Source organism: Arthroderma uncinatum (assembly GCF_011692745.1).
Source record: "Arthroderma uncinatum strain CBS 119779 chromosome Unknown scaffold5, whole genome shotgun sequence".
Taxonomy (NCBI): Eukaryota; Fungi; Ascomycota; class Eurotiomycetes; order Onygenales; family Arthrodermataceae; genus Arthroderma; species Arthroderma uncinatum.
In genome coordinates, this window is record NW_022983867.1 from 931568 (window position 1) to 949717 (window position 18150).

Sequence of the window (18150 nt, forward strand, 5' to 3'; positions counted from 1 at the left end):
ATCTCAACTTTCTACCACGATCAATTAACGGACCCTTATACTCGCTATTTCTTCCTACAAACACCTCTCTCGACCGCCTACACCGTACTGGATAAAATCATGTCTCACCACCGCGCAGACGCAAGCGCCCTTCTCGACAGTCGTGGTTATTCCGGTCCTCTGATCCGTGGTGTAAATCCAGCGACTCTCTTCGAAAAGGCAGTACGAGACCGAATTACAGACTCCTATTACTGGAAAGAACAGTGTTTCGGATTAAACGCAGCAACTCTCTGCGACAGGGCAGTTGAATTAACGCATATAGGCGGGACATATGGGGTTGGACAGAAACCTACTCCGTTCCTCTGCCTTGCTTTCAAGCTCCTACAGCTCGCGCCAGAAAAGGATGTGATATTGGAATATTTAAATTTCCACGACCCTGAAGCAGATGAGGAGAAAGACTCAGGCATTAGGGAGGGGAACTCAGATGCGGAGGATGGCGTGGACGATGCACAAGACAAAGCAGATGCGGCAATATTAAAAGCGACGGGGGACTTTAAATATCTGCGCGCGCTAGCAGCATTCTACGTGCGACTTACCTTTGAGCCGGTAGAGATATATAAAACACTCGAACCACTATTGATGGATTATCGGAAGCTTAAGAGGCGCACGAAGGACGGTTTCTTGCTGACGCATCTGGATCAGTTTGTGGACGACTTGCTCACGAAGGACCGAGTGTGCGGAACCTCTTTATGGAAGATACCAGCAAGAAGCATACTGGAAGATTTAGATATGCTGGAAGAAAGGGTTAGTCCTCTGAATGATGAACTTGAGGACCTTGATGAAGAAAGTGAGGAGGGTGAGGTAGAGGACAAAAAAGCAGAGGGTGAAAATGGCAAAGAAGATAGCGCCAGTCCGTGATTACGATGAACACTTCGTCAGACGCGACACGCATCATTATAATACCCTGCTGGGTATTCCCTCCTTCCACTGGTGACTCTAGTCTACCAATGCACGTTGTGGGTAGAATTCTAGCCGTGTTACGGTGGTTCTCCGCCATATCAGGCAAATTATTCCTCGAGCTGAGAAAATATCTTAGTTGCCTCCGGGTACCCGCCTAGGCCCTTCGTAGGGTATGGTTGGACCTATCCTCTTACCCCATCGACAAATAAGGCAAGACTACGCCTGTCATGCATTCCAGCCGCAGGCCACTGGCTGGCAAAAGTTGCTGGAAATCGCCCGGTTCAAATGAAACGGGTAAAATATGGAGCTGACATTATTCTACGCAACAAGATATACCCTCTTCTTATTCTTGACATTTATAAGATGTCTCTTGAACTACGAGTTTAGCATGTTTTGACAACACCAAGTTAGTCAATAGCGAATGTCAAGCTATAGTTTCTTCGTTAATTAGTATCCTAAAATGGAACACTATATCTTCCCGGTTAAAGAGCAAATACAGTTACAGGGCTGCGTAGAGCGTGTAAATCGTAACTTCATGAAACCAACCTTTGTGTCGTCACCACCATTGTCGCATGGGCATTAAAACCCCTGCTGATGGTGCCACTTCTCCTCCCACCCCTTAAAATACGGGCTCTCCTCCAAAGTGCAGACGTTCCAATCTTTCTCTACCAGACCACTCTCTTCCTGCTCTTTTGCCCACTGCTTGAACGCAGGCAGAACAACGTGCTCGACATGCCACGTACTCTTGTACTCCATAATTGATTTCTTTGCTTCTTCGAGAATCTTCACCAATAATCCAGGAATTCCTGGTTCATCCTTAAACTCAGACACAGGGGTGAAGACAGCCCGATAGTTGAATACAATGGCGCCTGATAAAGGAAGGCGCCGAAGTGACTGCCAGTCTACTCGAAGGTAGCAGTCGGAAAGCTTTAGATCCGGACTTTGAGATAAGCGGAGCAATTCGTGAGGGTCGCCTGGTGGCATGTATAGGGGCATATCAACTTCTAGACCCCAAGAGCCACGTTGGATGGGCTTATCGGTAGGCATTTTTGAGAAGTATCTATTTATTTCGGCTTCATTAGTTTTTTCTTCTCTGCTTAGTATGTGATGGCCAAGACTAGGTTGATAAACGTACCGGCCCATAGAAAATTGCATCTTTTCTTTATAATCAGGAATAGGGCCATGAATCTCGTGGAGCTGAAGACCCATTTTAGTCCCAAGGTTCCACCCCAAAGAGGAACAGGTAGCTCCCGCTCGTAGGTAATAATTTCCTGTTTTCTCATCTCTCAACATAATGGCAAAATCTTCGGGAATATTTGCCATCAATATTTCGATAGGATGTGCTGCCTGTAGATCCTCTACTGTGCCAAGTATACCATTGTTGAAAAACCGCTTGTCTCGGGAAAGGGAAAAGTAGTGGGGATATCGAGCGCAAAGGAATTGTAAAGACATCTCCATGAGTTCCTTGCATGCAAGTTCCGACCCAGGAAGATAATCCAGCACTTCCTTTCCACATTTGCGATAGAGGCCCATTCTCTCTGCAACTCGTTCTTTATATGTGTTCTCCAGCTCAAGCCACCAATTGGTATCCAGCCTTGCGAGTGCTTTTATGAAGGTAAGCCGTTGATGCCTTAATTACATGAGGAAGAAATGTAACGAAACAACGTACACATTGTCTGATGATAATTCCAGCGGAATGGCCTATAAGGTCTTGGAATGGCCTTGGCGATATCAAATTCCGGATATGGCTCTGGTAATGGAACACCACTCAGAGTGGCATAATCGGGAAAGTCACCCAACGCCTTGATGTCTTCAGTTGAAAATCCAGTTGGGGTATATTTAATATCATTGCAAAGCATATAATTTGACTCCATTGGCAGAATCGACCGCTTAACCTGTTCTTCCGTGACGGGAGGACATCGAATACGTTGGTAACATATAGGTTGGCGAATATCTTGCAAGAATTCCCTACGCAGTGGTGGTAGGAGGCCCTGATATTGGGGTGATGGGGCAGGCTCCTTTTCCTGCACAGCGGACGGTGGATACGAACTCGAGAGATAGCCCCGGAGGGGCCCTTTCACGCACTTGTGAATGTCCAGACGCTGCCACTTCCTAGCAGTCACATAAAGGATTAACACTGCAACAACAAGGCCTCCGAGAGCCAATGTTAAATCCGCTGTAACAAGCATTGGTGGAGTCTGCTTCAAAAGATGGTTAGCAAGCAATGTATATGTTGAACATTAGACTAACTTGGACAAGCGAACTTTACCAACCTTTCGGCGTATCTCATGGAAGACGCCCCATATTTTGGTATAACCAATTTGACCAAGCTCCATTGCCATCCTCACTAGAGTGCCGGGCGTATACCAAGACCATAGACATAGGGTCAAGGAGCGAGAGATACGGCCAAATCTGGGGGATTCTTCGGTATATATCCATGCCCGAACACCCTCCATGTCACGGGCCTGTAAGTAGACGCCGGGCCACCAAGGCCAAGTATATGTGCTACCCTTGACACCGTTCAGGCAATAATATCAACCACACCCTGGACTGAGCGTGCATCGGCGTTCGTTATTCGACAGTCTCCAATATCACGGCAGCTATAGCCCTGCCGCCAGCCTCTCAGAGGTCGCGATTCATGTATCCCCCGGCTCTTTGTCTCTCTTTTCTCCCTTGTCCTCTGGATGTTGTCTCCCGATCTGGAAACGCTCCTGTATGCCCGAAAAGGGGTAAACTATCCGATGTCACGTGTTTCAGCTGTTTAAACGTCGCGTTTCTGCAACTTCTCGATATAAAAAACACGAATCGATATAAAGACATAAAGGCGAGACGGCGGCCCTCGCTATTTCTTCACTCAAAGGCTGGATCATGGTCTTTTCGCGGTATCGAAGATCTGATACCGGCCGAAAACTAGTTACTCAGATGACGCGCAGGAGGAGGATGTCACCAGCTCCGTATGTGGTTTCTCCATGTTACGGAGTACTCGGCGCAGATACAGGCTGTGCCTTGTATGGGAGAGACGTTCTTGTCGATGAAGTGACCTCGCTTGTCAGGCTGAAGTTTCGATCATGTTGAAATTTCATTCACAGCTCGCAAGCGGCCAGAACTCGTACTCAAGTGCACAGGGACTCGACGACGTTTCCTAGCACATATATTTCTTTTTCTTTTGGCAAAGCTTATCCATCGAGGATGCAGTGTTTAGTAGCGCAAAGTTAGGATGTGGCCTCTAACTTCGTGGTTTCTGACCTCATAACAAGCTTTGGGTGCAACTAGGCTATATCGGCCCTTCCGCTGTATCAGATTGTATATCATCCCACTGTGGGGAGCATGTCTCAAAGTGTGAAGAACCACAGAACCTGTCAGCGTTAGAGAAGCGTTTTCGTTGAATGGACTGCTGCAGCCATATTTTAGGGAAGCCTCAAATTTTAGGCGGCATATTCCCTGCGGTCATTGGCCCAAGGATATCCCGGCGATTTTGCCCATTTATATCACAACCGATCATCACAGCCATCTTGCCTGGAATGTTACTCAAGATAGCGGGATATACTTACATTCATGGGCGAATGGTCCTGCAGCCGCGGCCCTGCAGCCAGGGTCAAGGTGTTGCCAGGCTCATTTTTCAGCAAATGCTAGAGGCCAATTTTGAATATGGCTGTTCTTGTCCCGGCCGCCACTTAACAGCTGTACCAAAATATCAAGCGAGGGTTTCCGTGCAACCATAACTGGTTATCATATATCCCATGAATTCGTGTTGACGAACGTTCTCTGCTTCGTTTTATCCGCAGAGAGTACTCCGTACTCCATATTGATTCTTCCATAAGCCAAGTGCTATACCTACCAAGAGCACAATGGGTTCTACGAAGGATGAGGCCAATCCAGGGGCGAACGTCGTAGACGACAATGGATTTCGGCTCGATCTCGAAAACTCGCAACCGTCGGATCAAAAGGCTGAAGTTCGGCAAGGTGACTCTATCCAGTCGAGAGAAGAGGACCCCATTGAAAACCCCGAGATAAAGACGGTCAAAATCGAACGAGTTCTACGCCAAATAGAGTTGTGGTTGGGTCAGAAGCTGAATATTGAGACTCAAGGAATCGAACGAATCAAGGAGGAAGATAAACAGCCGCCATCTCTTTGGAATGCTTTCCTGATGTGGTGGAGTATGTTTTGCAACCCCGGCGGCCTACCCATAGGCATTCTAGGTGCTCAATGGGGGCTTTCTCTATCTGAAGCTGCAGTCGCTACTGTCGTTGGTACCCTCTTAGGGGCAGTTTTGGTAGCCAATTGTGGTTTATTGGGTGCGAAGGTGAGCTCTATCCCCAATGACAAACATGTCCTTCCCGCTGGATGTTGTTATAGTTAACCCGAAGATGATAGCTTGGTTTGCGCTCCATGGCATCCTGTAGATACTCATTCGGGTATCGAGGCGCAAAGCTAGTTTCCATCCTAAATATAATTTTAAGCACCGGCTACGCTGTCATTAGCACCACTGTCTCTGGCCAGTTACTCCCGGCAGCTGCCGACTACACCGTCTCGACCAACGTTGGCATATTTATTGTTTCTGCCCTGTCTCTGGCCATTTCCTTCTTTGGATTCTCGATCATTCACAAATTCGAAAGCTATTCATGGATCCTTGCGTTCGTCCTTTTATGTGTCCTTCTTGGGCAGAGCGCACCACATATAAAACCTGAGATGATATACTTCAACCATAGACGGGAAGGGTTCGCGGCTAGTTTTCTATCATACCTCTCATTCACAGTTGCTGGAACATCTGGCTGGTCCACCGCAATTGCCGATTACTACTGCCATTACCCGACAAAGATCTCTTCCTGGAAGCTTACCACGTTGACTCTTGCTGGCTTTGCCTCTTCATCTGTATTCATCTCCATTATCGGCACTTGCATTGGACTCATTGCTCTCGATCCAACGGGCCCCTTTTCAGAAGCCTTCAAATCCCATGGTCTTGGTGGGGTAGTTCGAGAGATATCACACCCTCTAGCATGGTCAAAGTTCATGCTTGTGATGCTCCTATTCACCGTTCTTGGGGGGCTAATTGCGAATTATTACTCATGTGGCTTGTCCATCCAGGTCCTGGGCCAGCATTTCCGATATCTTCCTCGATTCATCTGGAGTCTCCTAATAGCGATACTCGTCACGACCTTATCAGTTCTCGGTAAAGACCATCTTATCGAACTAATTGGAAACCTGGGAAATATGTTAGGATACCTGACTGCTGCCTATTCCGTTATCTTATTTATGGAGGATAGATGGTTTAGGAGACACGATGGATACGACCTGACGGCGTGGAATGACAAGCACAGGCTTCCATGGGGGCTAGCCGCAGTAGCATCGCTGGTGGTGTCCTATATGGCTGGCGCAATACCAGGAATGAACACAACATGGTTTATTGGACCTATTGCCGCTAAGTTTGGCACTCCAGCCGGGGATGTAGGGCTGATATTGAACACTACCTTCACTGTTATCACCTACTTTACCTTCCGAACTATCGAAAAGCGTATGGTTGGAAGGTAGACATGAACTGAAAGTACTTTATTACGAACAATCCGGGCGTTACAACCGCTATCTACTAATGAAAGAGTAGGATCTCTGAACCTCAGCTGGCAAGATCTTCGAGTGGAGGTTGATTACTATTGAAGGCGTGCCTTAGGGGGCTGGTGGGAAGAATATAGACCTTGCCCTATCGTCGCCTTTCCCCACTCCATTATGTGCATTTACCTACATTATAGTCTTCTCATATAGCCAATAAAAAATCTTTATACTCTATCCCACTTGTTGTATAGAAGACAACTCCTTTACCGCTATACCGAGTGACATTCTTACTACTGGCTGAGAGTCTTCCTCCCCGTTGCACAATATCCGTTTCACTTGTTTGGTATATTGTCTGTCTCCACATATATAGTAGCTATATTCACTACTCTCAAGTGCCCCCACGGTCGAGCCATGGAACCCTTCGCCAATGCCAACCTTCCAACATACAGACTCGCCTTTTGTAACATACTGAACGTCGCCTGTGGAACGCGATGACGCTGAAGTGTAGATCGGCCAGGCCACCCTTACCCTATCTACATACGTAACGCCAATGAAAGAAAGAAAATCAAGGATATTCTTATACATATTTGACATAACTGTGTAGTAGACCATAGAGCACACCAATGACACTCTTTAGCTCCGTTTTTAAGATATGAGCTCACGTACCGTAAACGTCAGAATTGGCTTTCTACTCCAGCCGCACAGCATCAATAAGGGTATTTGGAATCGTCTTCAACCCCGGTATTATCTACTATTCGCTCGTGATAGTCATCTGAGAAAAGGCGAAGCAGGGAAAGGTGTAAAATATATTAACGTTTTTTAATTATTTTTTCAATGGCTATATACCCTATTGAATAAGATAAAGTAGCACGGTTGCGACATTAAATTTGCTGAAAACACAACAGCCGAGGGCTTCTGAGCCCCGACTGGGATAAGAAAACAAATTTGCCTCCGATGGCCCGTCCGCTGTTGTTGTTGTTGTTGTTTGAATAATTATGCCGCTTCATTTGGTAGGCTGTTTTTGGATATGGTACAGGCCTCGAAATCGCGAATTCCAGAATGCATGCATGGCTTTTTTTAGCATCTGAAAACAACACGTCGTTTGAACAAGGAGAAGAAACAGTAACAAAAAACAACCCCCGTTACCTGAATTCCCATGGTTTACAGTTCCAGTTGACGCCAATGATTCTTGCCATTCAAGTTAAATGCTTTCATGAAGGGGATGGAGGAAGGGAAAATGTGAAAAAGGGGAAACATGGTATCTTAGAAAGGAAATTGGGAAGTATGGGGGATACGGGAATGGGGTGTTAAAACAATCTCAAGTGAGGGAACTGTGGGCATGGGGGGTATCAGCTAAAAGCTCGAGTCCGGCGTGGAAGCTCGACGGTGATCATGAGTTTTGTGAGGGTTTGTGTGAAATATCGTAAGGTATCGGTTCGATGCAATGGGGTAGACCGTGAAATGCTTGGGGGAGGAGGTGTTTCATGCTAATAAAATGACCTCAGATTACTGATGAGACTTTGATCGTAAATGGAGAGAGTTCGTTCCAGCATAAGTTGAGAGAGTACGTGATCAACGGTCATCCGGATCAGGGTTGGTCAACTGGAAAGCGACAGTTAGTTTCACTCACACATGCCTGCTTTAAATTGAATTGATGTACTTACTCGCAATACGGGACGGGAATAGTCCTGATTATCCTGAAGCGATACGTTGCTATGACGACCTCCGTTGGCGTAGACCATTGCATCCTTCTTCATTCGATGGTCGGTGAAGGCAGGGATACTAAGGCGAGCTGTACTGCCTCTTCTACCCACGGTCGCTCCATTGACTGGCGTAGTTCTCATGGCTGGAACACGACTGCTAAGAGTACTTTCAAAGATAGGCTGGGGAACTGGAGATTCATGGAAAGGAGAACGGTATCCATCATCGATTTTGGTTTGTTGGCGGCGACGGAAGCAGCAGAACCATAAAAGAATGGCTGCAAAGATGCCGAATGCAGCTAACGTACCGATGATGATTCCAGCGATTGCACCGCCAGTTAATGAAGAACTGGTTGTACCCTCAGACGGAGTGCTGGTTTTGGTTGGTCCGTTGGGAACAGTGATTGTAGTTACCTGTCCCTCGACGGTGGTGACCGAGGGCGTCTCGGTAGCTGATGATGAGGATGATTTAGTGGACGACTGCATATAAACGAAGGGTTAGCTCGTTCGTTGTAGAGAAAAAGACAAGTTTCAAAAGCATATGAGTAAAACACATGAATGAAAAACGAAACCCGTCTCTTTCAGGGGAAGAAGTATAGCCCTACAGAAGAAGAGGAGGAGGAAGAGGAGGAAGAGGAAGAGGATGATGACGATGAGGTCATTGTTGTGGATGTGGTAGACGACTCTGTAGTGGTGCGAGTTACTGAACTTGCAGTAGTCCTACTTGTGGTCTGTACACTTTGAGTCAAAATCATCTGCGTTGACTGAGGTTGAGTGTCGGTTTCTCTGGGTGTTGGGGACTGGGAAGAACGGGTATCCCCAACTGGGGAACGCGAGGACTCAATGAAAACGATAGCATTACTACTCGATGGCCGAGTAGTAATTGTGCTGAAAAGAGGGAGAGAACTGAGTACTACTAACCGACGAGGTGGTCATAGACGAGCTACCTATCGTCGTGGTCGGCTTTTTATCGAGAACAATGTAGGCATATAGGCCTTGCGAGGCACTTCCGCATTTATCGTCAGGGTATCCTGGGCAATTCTGATTGCATTTATCGTTCGAGACAGTGTTTCCAGGGGCGGCATTCGAGCACCAGCATGTCTTCCCTTGCAGGATGGCAAATGCATATTTGTCTCCGCATGTTTTCTGGCATGCTCCGATAGATTGGAAGCCGTCGACGACTACTCGATATGTCAGTCCCTCGGGGTCTTATTCGACAACTCAAGACGGGTAAAAGGGGGCTCACCATAGTCGAAATTGGATCCTGTATTGAGCTTTGCACAGTAGTCGATGGATACGCCCGCTGATAGAGCTGGATATAGAGCGAAGAGCGAGATGAGTAGAGATTTCAGGGCGCCCTGAGGTTTAGAAGCCATTGTTATGGTTCACGCCGACCGGGAAGCTCCTCGATTCCACAATACAAGCTTGCTTATGACTGTTGAACTGTTAGCAGCGCTCTGAGTAGGTCGAGGCTTGGGCTGTGAAGGAGGTAGAAACTGAGAGGACGTTGTTTGAACGTTGTCTGAAGCTGAAAGGTGAAAGGTCTTGAGTGTGTTCCTGCTCGGCGGAAGATGATAGAAGGCCGGCAGAGCTCATCTCATCGTCCTGGCGATGATAGGTGGTATAGGGTTGATATTGAAGTAGATATGAAGTTGTAGATGCAACTCACAGACACGCACACAACGCAGAGTTCCAAGAAAAGCAACAACTTCTCATAACCTGGGCTAAATGACACAAGACACATTCATCCATCAGCACTTGTCTTGAACAATCCAATAGCGGTCCAAGGAACTAAACAAGGCCAGTGAATCTGACGGCAACTTACACCATCCGTGTATTCTTGGTCCCCTGAATCAAAGGAAGGGAAAAAGCGGCGGATCTGTCTTTGATCCTATTCAACGTCCATCTGACGGGCAGAGCAGACGGAAGAAGACCTTCAACGGGAAGATGCTCGGTCGAGGGTTTAGAGATCGCAACGCATAACGACGATGCCACGCCGGGAAGAAACCGTTGTTGATACACGCGAGACGGCGATGGCGAACGATGAACGACGGACGACGGTCGACGGCCGACGCTGGAGGAGAGACCCTGAGACTCCAACGGTGTCTCAAGGTCGAACGAGAGGAATTGCTGCAGAGCCGGGCAACGTCACCCAGGCCGGACTACGGACTGGACAGCCAACGAGAGGATGGCCGGCAGCAACAGACGACGACAACGAGCGTCCACTCGAAAACGACAGAAGACAACACGAAGGAGGAGTAAAGAGAGGCAAAGATAGAGAGGGAGAATAAAGCGGGAGGTTGGAAGAAGAGAAGACGACGGGTGCAGAAGGTTTGGTACTTATCCGCCAAGTGGACTTCGTCTTCCAAGATATCTTCGTCGTTTCCCATGTGGCTCCCGGCCTTTTCGCCCTTCGGTCTGGCTATGTCCCGGTGCTACACGGCGACTGGTTCAATGGTCCTGCGAGATATCTGTTCATGGCCAACGGCCTCGAGTCAAGCCCGGTCGCGAGTCCGGGGAGGACACTGTGACATCTACAAGCTCGCATTGTTGGCATGTAGCCGCGGAGCATCAAGCCACCCCCATTGCTCGCCTCTCCAGCATCTACGGAGTCTCTGATCATCGCAGTCAGAGCTTGCCCCTTTTACCTAAACTACGGTGCCTTGCATATGGACATCATTTATGGACATGGAAGGCAAATTGGAGCCCGTAGGATGGAGTGCATGCACGGAGCATAATAAACAAAAAAAATATCTGGGGATCTGGCATTAATAGCACGTATTAATATCTCCATTATTGACTCTTAGCCGTCGGACAGAATTTCCCGGTTGTTCAAAGATGGAATTAAAGGACTGCGCTCCCGGATGTCTACCAGTTCGTCTCTACACGTCAACGACATTCGTCTCCTGCTACAGGAGGACCTCCGTACGGTCAAATGGCACCGCACGACGCAAGTATGTTATGCATCAGAAGTCACTATCATGCACTAGCTAATTCGTCTGTTTCCAAGGGAACAAAAAAGAACGTAATCGTCTAATGAGCATGACGAACACGCAGCACGGGTGTCCTTCCCCTGTCATCTCGACGCTGTAGCTTCAATGGTTGCAAGCCGAGCGCCGCCATATCCACCCACGGATCGAGATCTCATCGTATTCCGTCTGCAGGACCTACGCAATCAACTTCTCTGCATCACTTCTACACTTTTCGCTCTTCGGCCGCTTCAATCGCTGTCTCCCAGGCCGTTCACGATTTCTGGCCCCAATTGCCCACCGTGCGATAGCGAGTAATCGTGTCCCAACCCCATCCCTGCATGTAGAAAGAGGTTCCCACCTCCTGCTGGAGCGGTGTCCAGGGGGGTAAGAAAGACGAAGAGCTTGCCAGCAAACGAACGCCACCAAGACCCAGCGTATCCACAAAATCTCGTGGCAGCGGCCTGTCGGGTTCGTACTAATATGCACCAGCCACTGCATTGCAGGGAGAATATATAGAAACCGCCAGCCATCTCGACAATTCACTAAAAAAGGCGAGTCAATATACACTGGAATAGGGCCTCTTTTATCAGCAGTGCTCTAAAAAAAAAAAACTACGTGGAAGCCTTAACTTTGCCTAGGAAACCAGGAACAGAAATTCACAGCATTTTACTGGACCCGCTAACCAAGTATTTCCCACTCGCTCCAACTTTACTGGACGAACATCAGGGGCCGCGGACATAAGAATGAAAACAAAAGAAAACCCCTACATTGGCAACAAAAAAGGAAAATGCCATTCTTCCTGTTGCTTTTTCACTCTTTTTTGCCTCCCAAGGAATAACATTGACATATCAATCCCACCCTGGCCGAATTTAAAAGTCCATCATTGGCCCGGGTGCCCCCTGATAAGATCCGATAACTAAAACACGATCGCGATCAGCAGTTCACCAGACCAGACGATAGTGGGTTGGTTTTGCTTCATTTACAGAATATATTGGACGACTTTATGCGCTGGGACTAATCCCTCTGCCGCGCCTGGCTGCGTAGAAATGGAGGCGTTTCAGATTCACCCTCCCCTATTCGCTTGAGATACTGGCCCCAAAGGCAATCGTCCTCGCCGCGGGAGACAAGGCGACTTTTATACGGAGTCTCACTGTGGCAAAGGACACTGGGCAGCCAGTCAAGTGGAGCCAATAATTGAAACATGCCACCCCACGATTATGTCCAACCCTAGAGCCCTGCTAGAGCCTGTTAGAGACCGCCTGGGCCGAAGATCCTGGTTCCGAGCCGTGCTATGACGAGGGATCGTTTGCTAAGATAACAATTTCAATAACCTTGCACGGAGTGATATCAGGTGATTTACCGCCGTTAGCTCCGGGTGCATTTGTTCACTTGCACATTCTCGATTTGATATGGTGAAACTGCGGCCTCGTACTTGCACAGCAGGGCCTCTGCAGGGTCTTTAAAGGTTGCCTGCCGACAAGGGATTTCGCATGTGCACTACTACCTTCTTTCGGTCCGGACTGCTGGGCAAAAATACATTTTTGAGCCTAAGGATTCGGCCTTTCGACGGACACCAAGAGATTCCCTTGTCCAAATGCTGACCAAGGCAATTTCCTTCACGTATACATGAAATTAGGAGACAACTATAGCAGATGTTGTGATATATGGGCAAACGGCGACTGCCTTGACCCCTGACAAACGTTGCTGGGAATGTCTTATATGTCGGACCTCAAGATTACACAGCATGAAAGTCTGATCCTCTCAACAACATTCTGAGCCAACCGCTTCTTAGGTCAGCAGTTACCTATTACAGAGTACTCTTTGACCATATCAAACCGTAGACTCTGTCGGCTTCTCTTGAGTTGCTATAACCGTAACCGACCTCTGAGAAGTCAGAGCACGAATCTAGATCTTGGCTTCGCATTATACTGAGTACTTAGACAAAGCGTCGAGGACGAGAGGGAGGCAGGTGGCATTTATGAATGAGGAGAGTTTTATACTTTATGATACATCTTACCTTTGCTTACTCCGTGCTCTATCTCCGCGTATCTAAGAATATTCAGCTCCTACCCCTTTAACTTTAGCCTCTTCCATCTATTGCCGCAGGCAAAGAAGACGGCGACACCGGCATAAGCCGTGACAATTAAAAAGACAATACGCAGACAGAAGAGGTAAGCGTCGACAATTCCAGGCACAGCGTCGGCGGGGAATATATGGCGGATCTCAGTAGCACCTGTGGCTATGACGCTACGAGGGTCGACGGTGGGGGCTAGAGACGGTAGCTTCGATAGGAGAAGGTTACTCAAGACGGACTGCCCGGCGCCTAGGGATGTTGAGGAGCCGACGCAGAAGGCGACTACATAGGATTAGCTGGGTAGTGTAAGCTAGAGCGTGAATGAAGAACATACATAACAGCATAGCTGTCGTCGAGGCAAGGTCTTCGGGCTTCGTCTGGGCCTGGGCTGCGATGATGGCCAGCGGTAGGCCAGACCCGTAGGCCAGACCGGCTAGAATCTGGTAGCCAATCCATTGAGCAGGAGTGGAAGTTGCGTGAAGGGTATAGATAAGACCAGAAGCGAGGCAGCCCCCCGCGCTAGCCCAGAGCATGAGAGGTACATAGTGCCCGAAGAGCGAGACGAGAATACCCGTGAGAGTAGAGCCGATGCCACAACTAATTAGTAGGGGAAGGTTGTGTACGCCAGCCTGTGAGGGGGAGAGACCCATAACTACCTGGAAGTATATTGGGATATAGTAAAGTAGAAGAAAGAAGGCGCCTTCATGGAAGAAACCGTAGGCCATTCCAACGACGACAACGCGCCGTTTAAGTATCCGCGACATAAGGAGTGCATGATCTCCCTGAAGATATTGCGAGACGACAAAGGCAACCGCGGAAATGAAGCACGCGGTAAGAAAGCTGATAACTGCGGCTGAGTTCCATTTCTCTTCAATACCAGCGACCTCGAGTGCGCGCGTGAAAAATATAAGTGAAGCAAGGGCGAGAGCTATACCGATGGGGTCCATATGTGATAGCTTCTCCTTCATCGGTGTATTGGGCCGGTGGGCGGACTTGGGCGGGTGGAAGAGGAAGAAGATAATGAGGCCAGCCACACCGCCAATGGGCAGGTTGACGTAGAAACACCAGCGCCAGGTGGCCTGCTGGGTAAAGATGCCACCTAAAATAGGGCCCAGGACATTGGCAATACTGTAGATGGTGGTGATCAGGCCAGTAAACATTGGCCGTAGCTGTGGCCGCACGACAACCCCTAAAATGGCGTATCCGCCTGCCGCGATGCCAGCACCCCCGGCACCCATTATAGCTCGTCCAACAATAAGGACAGTGCTGTTGGGCGCAAGGCCTAAACCCGTCAGCTAGGTCTAGATAGATGCAGCGCTACCAACGTACCAGCAAGCAGCGAGCCCAGGTCAAAGATGAAGACGGCAGCCAAAAAGGTATACTTGATCGAGAAGAAAGGGTAGATCTTGCCCCTGCAAAGATTAACATTTATCCATATATCTTTATACATATAGAGAGAGGTGGTTACCAGAAGGGCTGGAAGCAAGCCAGCACAATAAAATAGGCCGAAGCGTACCAGCCAACAAGGTTGATACCCTTGAAGTCATCGGTGATACGAGGGATGGCAGCCGCAACAATCGTCTATCCGAGATCAATGGGACATAGAGACAGAAAGGTGAGCAGTATCGGCGCTTACCATGTCTAAACCAACCTATGCATTGGGGTTAGCACTTGATAGCTATAGTAGATCCTGGGAGTAGGATCATTATACCAGAAATAGACCGAGAGCGACTCCAACAGAGACACAAGATGCCCAAAAGGCATTGGGATATTCGACGGTATCATTGCCATCGCCGCCATCTTGCAGAGCATCGGCATCATTCTTGGATCCCATATCGACAGCGGTGTCTATAAAAAGAGGCACCAGAAGAGTGAAGGAAGAGGGAAAAAGAGGAAAGACGAAAAGAGAAGAGAAAAACCTCTTTCATAGCGATACCCTGTCGCTTTTCCCTTTCTCGTTTCCTTCCTTCATGCAGGAGACTAGCCTCGGATTCGACTGGTGGCTGGGCAGTCGAACAACAGGGCGTAGAGAGCGTAATTTGAGAAGATTATTGAATAAAACATGCCGAGAATCCTTAGATGTCGCTATGTTATTCAGGGTATATTGGCAACTTAGCTATGTTCTTCAACATCGCTTGCGCCTTGATCAGGACTCAACTTCACCCTTGAACGGCCAAATAATGAAGATCCCCACCATTACAATAAGATGCATTTAGAGTCTGCCTCACAGTAGTCACGGGCATTTTCCGCGACTGAATGAGCGTAAGGGCAGCATATTTTATCATCCTCAAGATGCCGGTTTGATGTTTGATTCTTGAATCAACTTGAAGTTCTCTTGTCCTAAAAGAGAAAAGATGAAGCCATCTCGAATGATCACGTGTTGACTGGACCATTCAAATTCTAAAGGGAAAGTAGATAGAAAACAACCATCAACATATCTATCTCACTGTTGATAACCACGAAAATCAAACCCTTGATTTTTAATAGAGGCCACGGAAGAGAAACAAAGAAACTACAATTCATTTGATACATTAACTAATAAAATATTACCACCCTCCAGATTTAGCCTGAATAAAAGCTCCATGCCTACTTGGAATACCGAAACGAATAGGAGAATCGTGTTGATACATACGGAGTACTCTGGAACTACAAACGAAAAAATGTAGTGCGGTCAAACAATACGCTCTCTAAGTATCGGAGAGCGACGCCGTGACCTACGGGTCTCATCGATGATGATTTCAGTCTCATGGACTGGCTCTTCGTCCCAGAGCGGCCTGGATGTTTCCCTCTCCAAGAGCATTTTATGATGCGGATGCGGTTGTGGAAGCGCAAGTGGCGGAGGATGCGACCTGGCTCTTTCATGCTGGATTTCTAGGACCCGATCACGACGCCGGCAACGATAATCTTCAGAAAGCTTCACCAACTCTGCTACGTCGTCCTAGAATACGAGCAGATCGTCAGTACATTCCGTTCAGAAGACTTGCACGCTCCGGGTAGGAATGGAGTTCTTACATATTGTAAGTATGAAAAGATATAGAAGAAATCGGCTGTTTCTTCATATTCATATCCTGCTTTCTCGATGGCTTCCTTCACAACTAGATCCTTTGTGATTTCCGTCCAGAGTTCATCACGCTTTTCCTTGACTCCCAAGTATCGTTTTGCGATCTTTCCGTGGATTTCGTTGCCGAAGCCCCTATATGGCCGATGCTCATGGCCATCATGAATGTATCTCGATCTTCGGACGCCGTTATGTCTCTGCCACGGTATCTCTTCGCAAGCGCCACCAAGTCCATCCATGGCAGCCCGTTTTGTTCCCGGAGGCACATCTAATATGCACCAGTCACGGTTTGTGTCTCTATACGTCTCATTAATTGTCGGCCCTTCCGTGACATGGCGGCTGTAATGTTCGGCTTCCTCTCGAATGTGGGATGGGACTATCTCGCGAGGTCTTATTACTAAAGGTTCGTGGGTCTGCGCTCTATGACGCCGTCCCTCTTGTTCTCTATGAATATCCACGTCGATTTCAAGCGTACTTTCGTCCTCATAGCCTCCGGGGGGTCGGTCATGTCTTCTAACTATCGATCAGTAGACATTCTTCCAGGAAAATAACTTTTGACGCCTACCTTCGAATTTCAATTTCTTCTATATCCGTTCGTCTCGGCGACTCTCGTCTGTGTAGGTGAGCATGCCCTAAACGGTTATTAGCCTTAGAACGTCATGAAACCCTATCGAATTGACCTTAGGATACGTACCTTGTCCGCCATGCCTATGGTATTCAACAATGTCTTCATGCACATGCGTCGGCCGATGATGGACAGGGACCACTGGCTCCATTTCAAATGAACTCTCGGAATATGTATCGATCTCTCGTCTCGCAATCATGTCATCTCGTTCCACTCTCTTCCATCCGGGGCTTTCTTCTCTATGAAGTACAAATTCGTCTCTCTCTATAATCCTGGATGGTGACCTTGCTCGTCTTCGGGGACTGTTGCGGCGTCCTGCGTGCCTTTCACGTTCGAAGTCAATCTCGATTTCTTCTTCAAATTCTTCATCCTTGCCTCGTCGTCGACGACGAGTATGTTTTTCTCCTCTTACCCCATCTAATGGCGGCGAGAGCCTTCCCCTACGGTGTCGTAGGTCGATAAATTCATCACGCCCCCTTGGAGTATAAAGAACATCATCGTGGAACCGGGTCTTGATAGCCATGGAACGAAGCGGAAACACTGAAACTCGATGGGTTTTGTTCCTGGAAATCGATTGGGTACCAAATCTGGTTGAGAAGCTGCAACGTAGCAGCGTTTCAAGGTAGGTTTGCTGTTTATATCGAAAATGTTATTAGTCTATTTCATAGACGTTCCGTTGCTATATATATACATAAAAAATGCGAGGACATACTCTTACCGGAGAGGCAATAGCTCAAGGCAGAGCAAAGTTCGGTAAAACAGTTCCAATATCTTCCCAGGTTGAGATATAAAGATAAGAATAGACGGTTACGGATCGAAAGCTCTACGAACTACCTAGATCTAGAGCCAGGCAAGATGAGCAGAGGAACCTGAACCAAAGAGGAAAAGAAGAACGAAGGGTCCAAAGTGATTCTAATATATTTATTAAAAGGTTATAAAGGGGACATTACAAGAAAAAAAGGCCCGGCAACAGATTTAAAGAAAGAACAGCAGGCATAGCAAAGTTAACGAGAAGGAAGCATACGTGGGTTGGCGATGCTTGGAGTTGGAAGGACACTATGATGTCACACCCCGTATCCATCCAACATCGCTTACTACCAGAGAACTAGGATTAATGAAAACCGATATACGATATACACAAAGGTAAAAATGGAGACCAAAGAATGACGCAACCTATTCTTTATGAGGAAGGCAGAGTCTATTTGTCGCTGTCATAGACTCCCGATTTGGTTTC

At 47.8% G+C, this 18150-nt stretch overlaps 4 protein-coding genes across 4 annotated transcripts; 2 read left to right on the forward strand and 2 right to left on the reverse strand.

The window, feature by feature from the left end:
- Window positions 1-99: 99 nt before the first annotated feature.
- On the forward strand, window positions 100-897 carry GIQ15_06676 (uncharacterized protein; the record flags this gene model as incomplete). The annotated part of the gene is made up of 1 exon (XM_033554093.1): window positions 100-897. The coding sequence occupies one exon, from the start codon at window positions 100-102 to the stop codon at window positions 895-897; it is 798 nt and encodes a 265-aa protein (XP_033403608.1).
- A 621-nt stretch (window positions 898-1518) lies between these two features.
- GIQ15_06677 (uncharacterized protein) lies at window positions 1519-3128 on the reverse strand (the record flags this gene model as incomplete). The annotated part of the gene is made up of 3 exons (XM_033554094.1): window positions 1519-1999; window positions 2075-2543; window positions 2609-3128. 3 exons carry the CDS (start codon window positions 3126-3128, stop codon window positions 1519-1521), a joined length of 1470 nt encoding a protein of 489 aa, XP_033403609.1.
- Window positions 3129-4787: 1659 nt separating this feature from the next.
- Window positions 4788-6469, forward strand: GIQ15_06678 (cytosine permease; the record flags this gene model as incomplete). Its single annotated transcript, XM_033554095.1, has 3 exons — window positions 4788-5097; window positions 5297-5339; window positions 5401-6469. The coding sequence occupies 3 exons, from the start codon at window positions 4788-4790 to the stop codon at window positions 6467-6469; spliced, it is 1422 nt and encodes a 473-aa protein (XP_033403610.1).
- Window positions 6470-8059: 1590 nt separating this feature from the next.
- Window positions 8060-10577, reverse strand: GIQ15_06679 (uncharacterized protein; the record flags this gene model as incomplete). The annotated part of the gene is made up of 7 exons (XM_033554096.1): window positions 8060-8089; window positions 8152-8667; window positions 9109-9368; window positions 9434-9545; window positions 9857-9911; window positions 10013-10317; window positions 10395-10577. The coding sequence occupies 7 exons, from the start codon at window positions 10575-10577 to the stop codon at window positions 8060-8062; spliced, it is 1461 nt and encodes a 486-aa protein (XP_033403611.1).
- Window positions 10578-18150: the final 7573 nt, after the last annotated feature.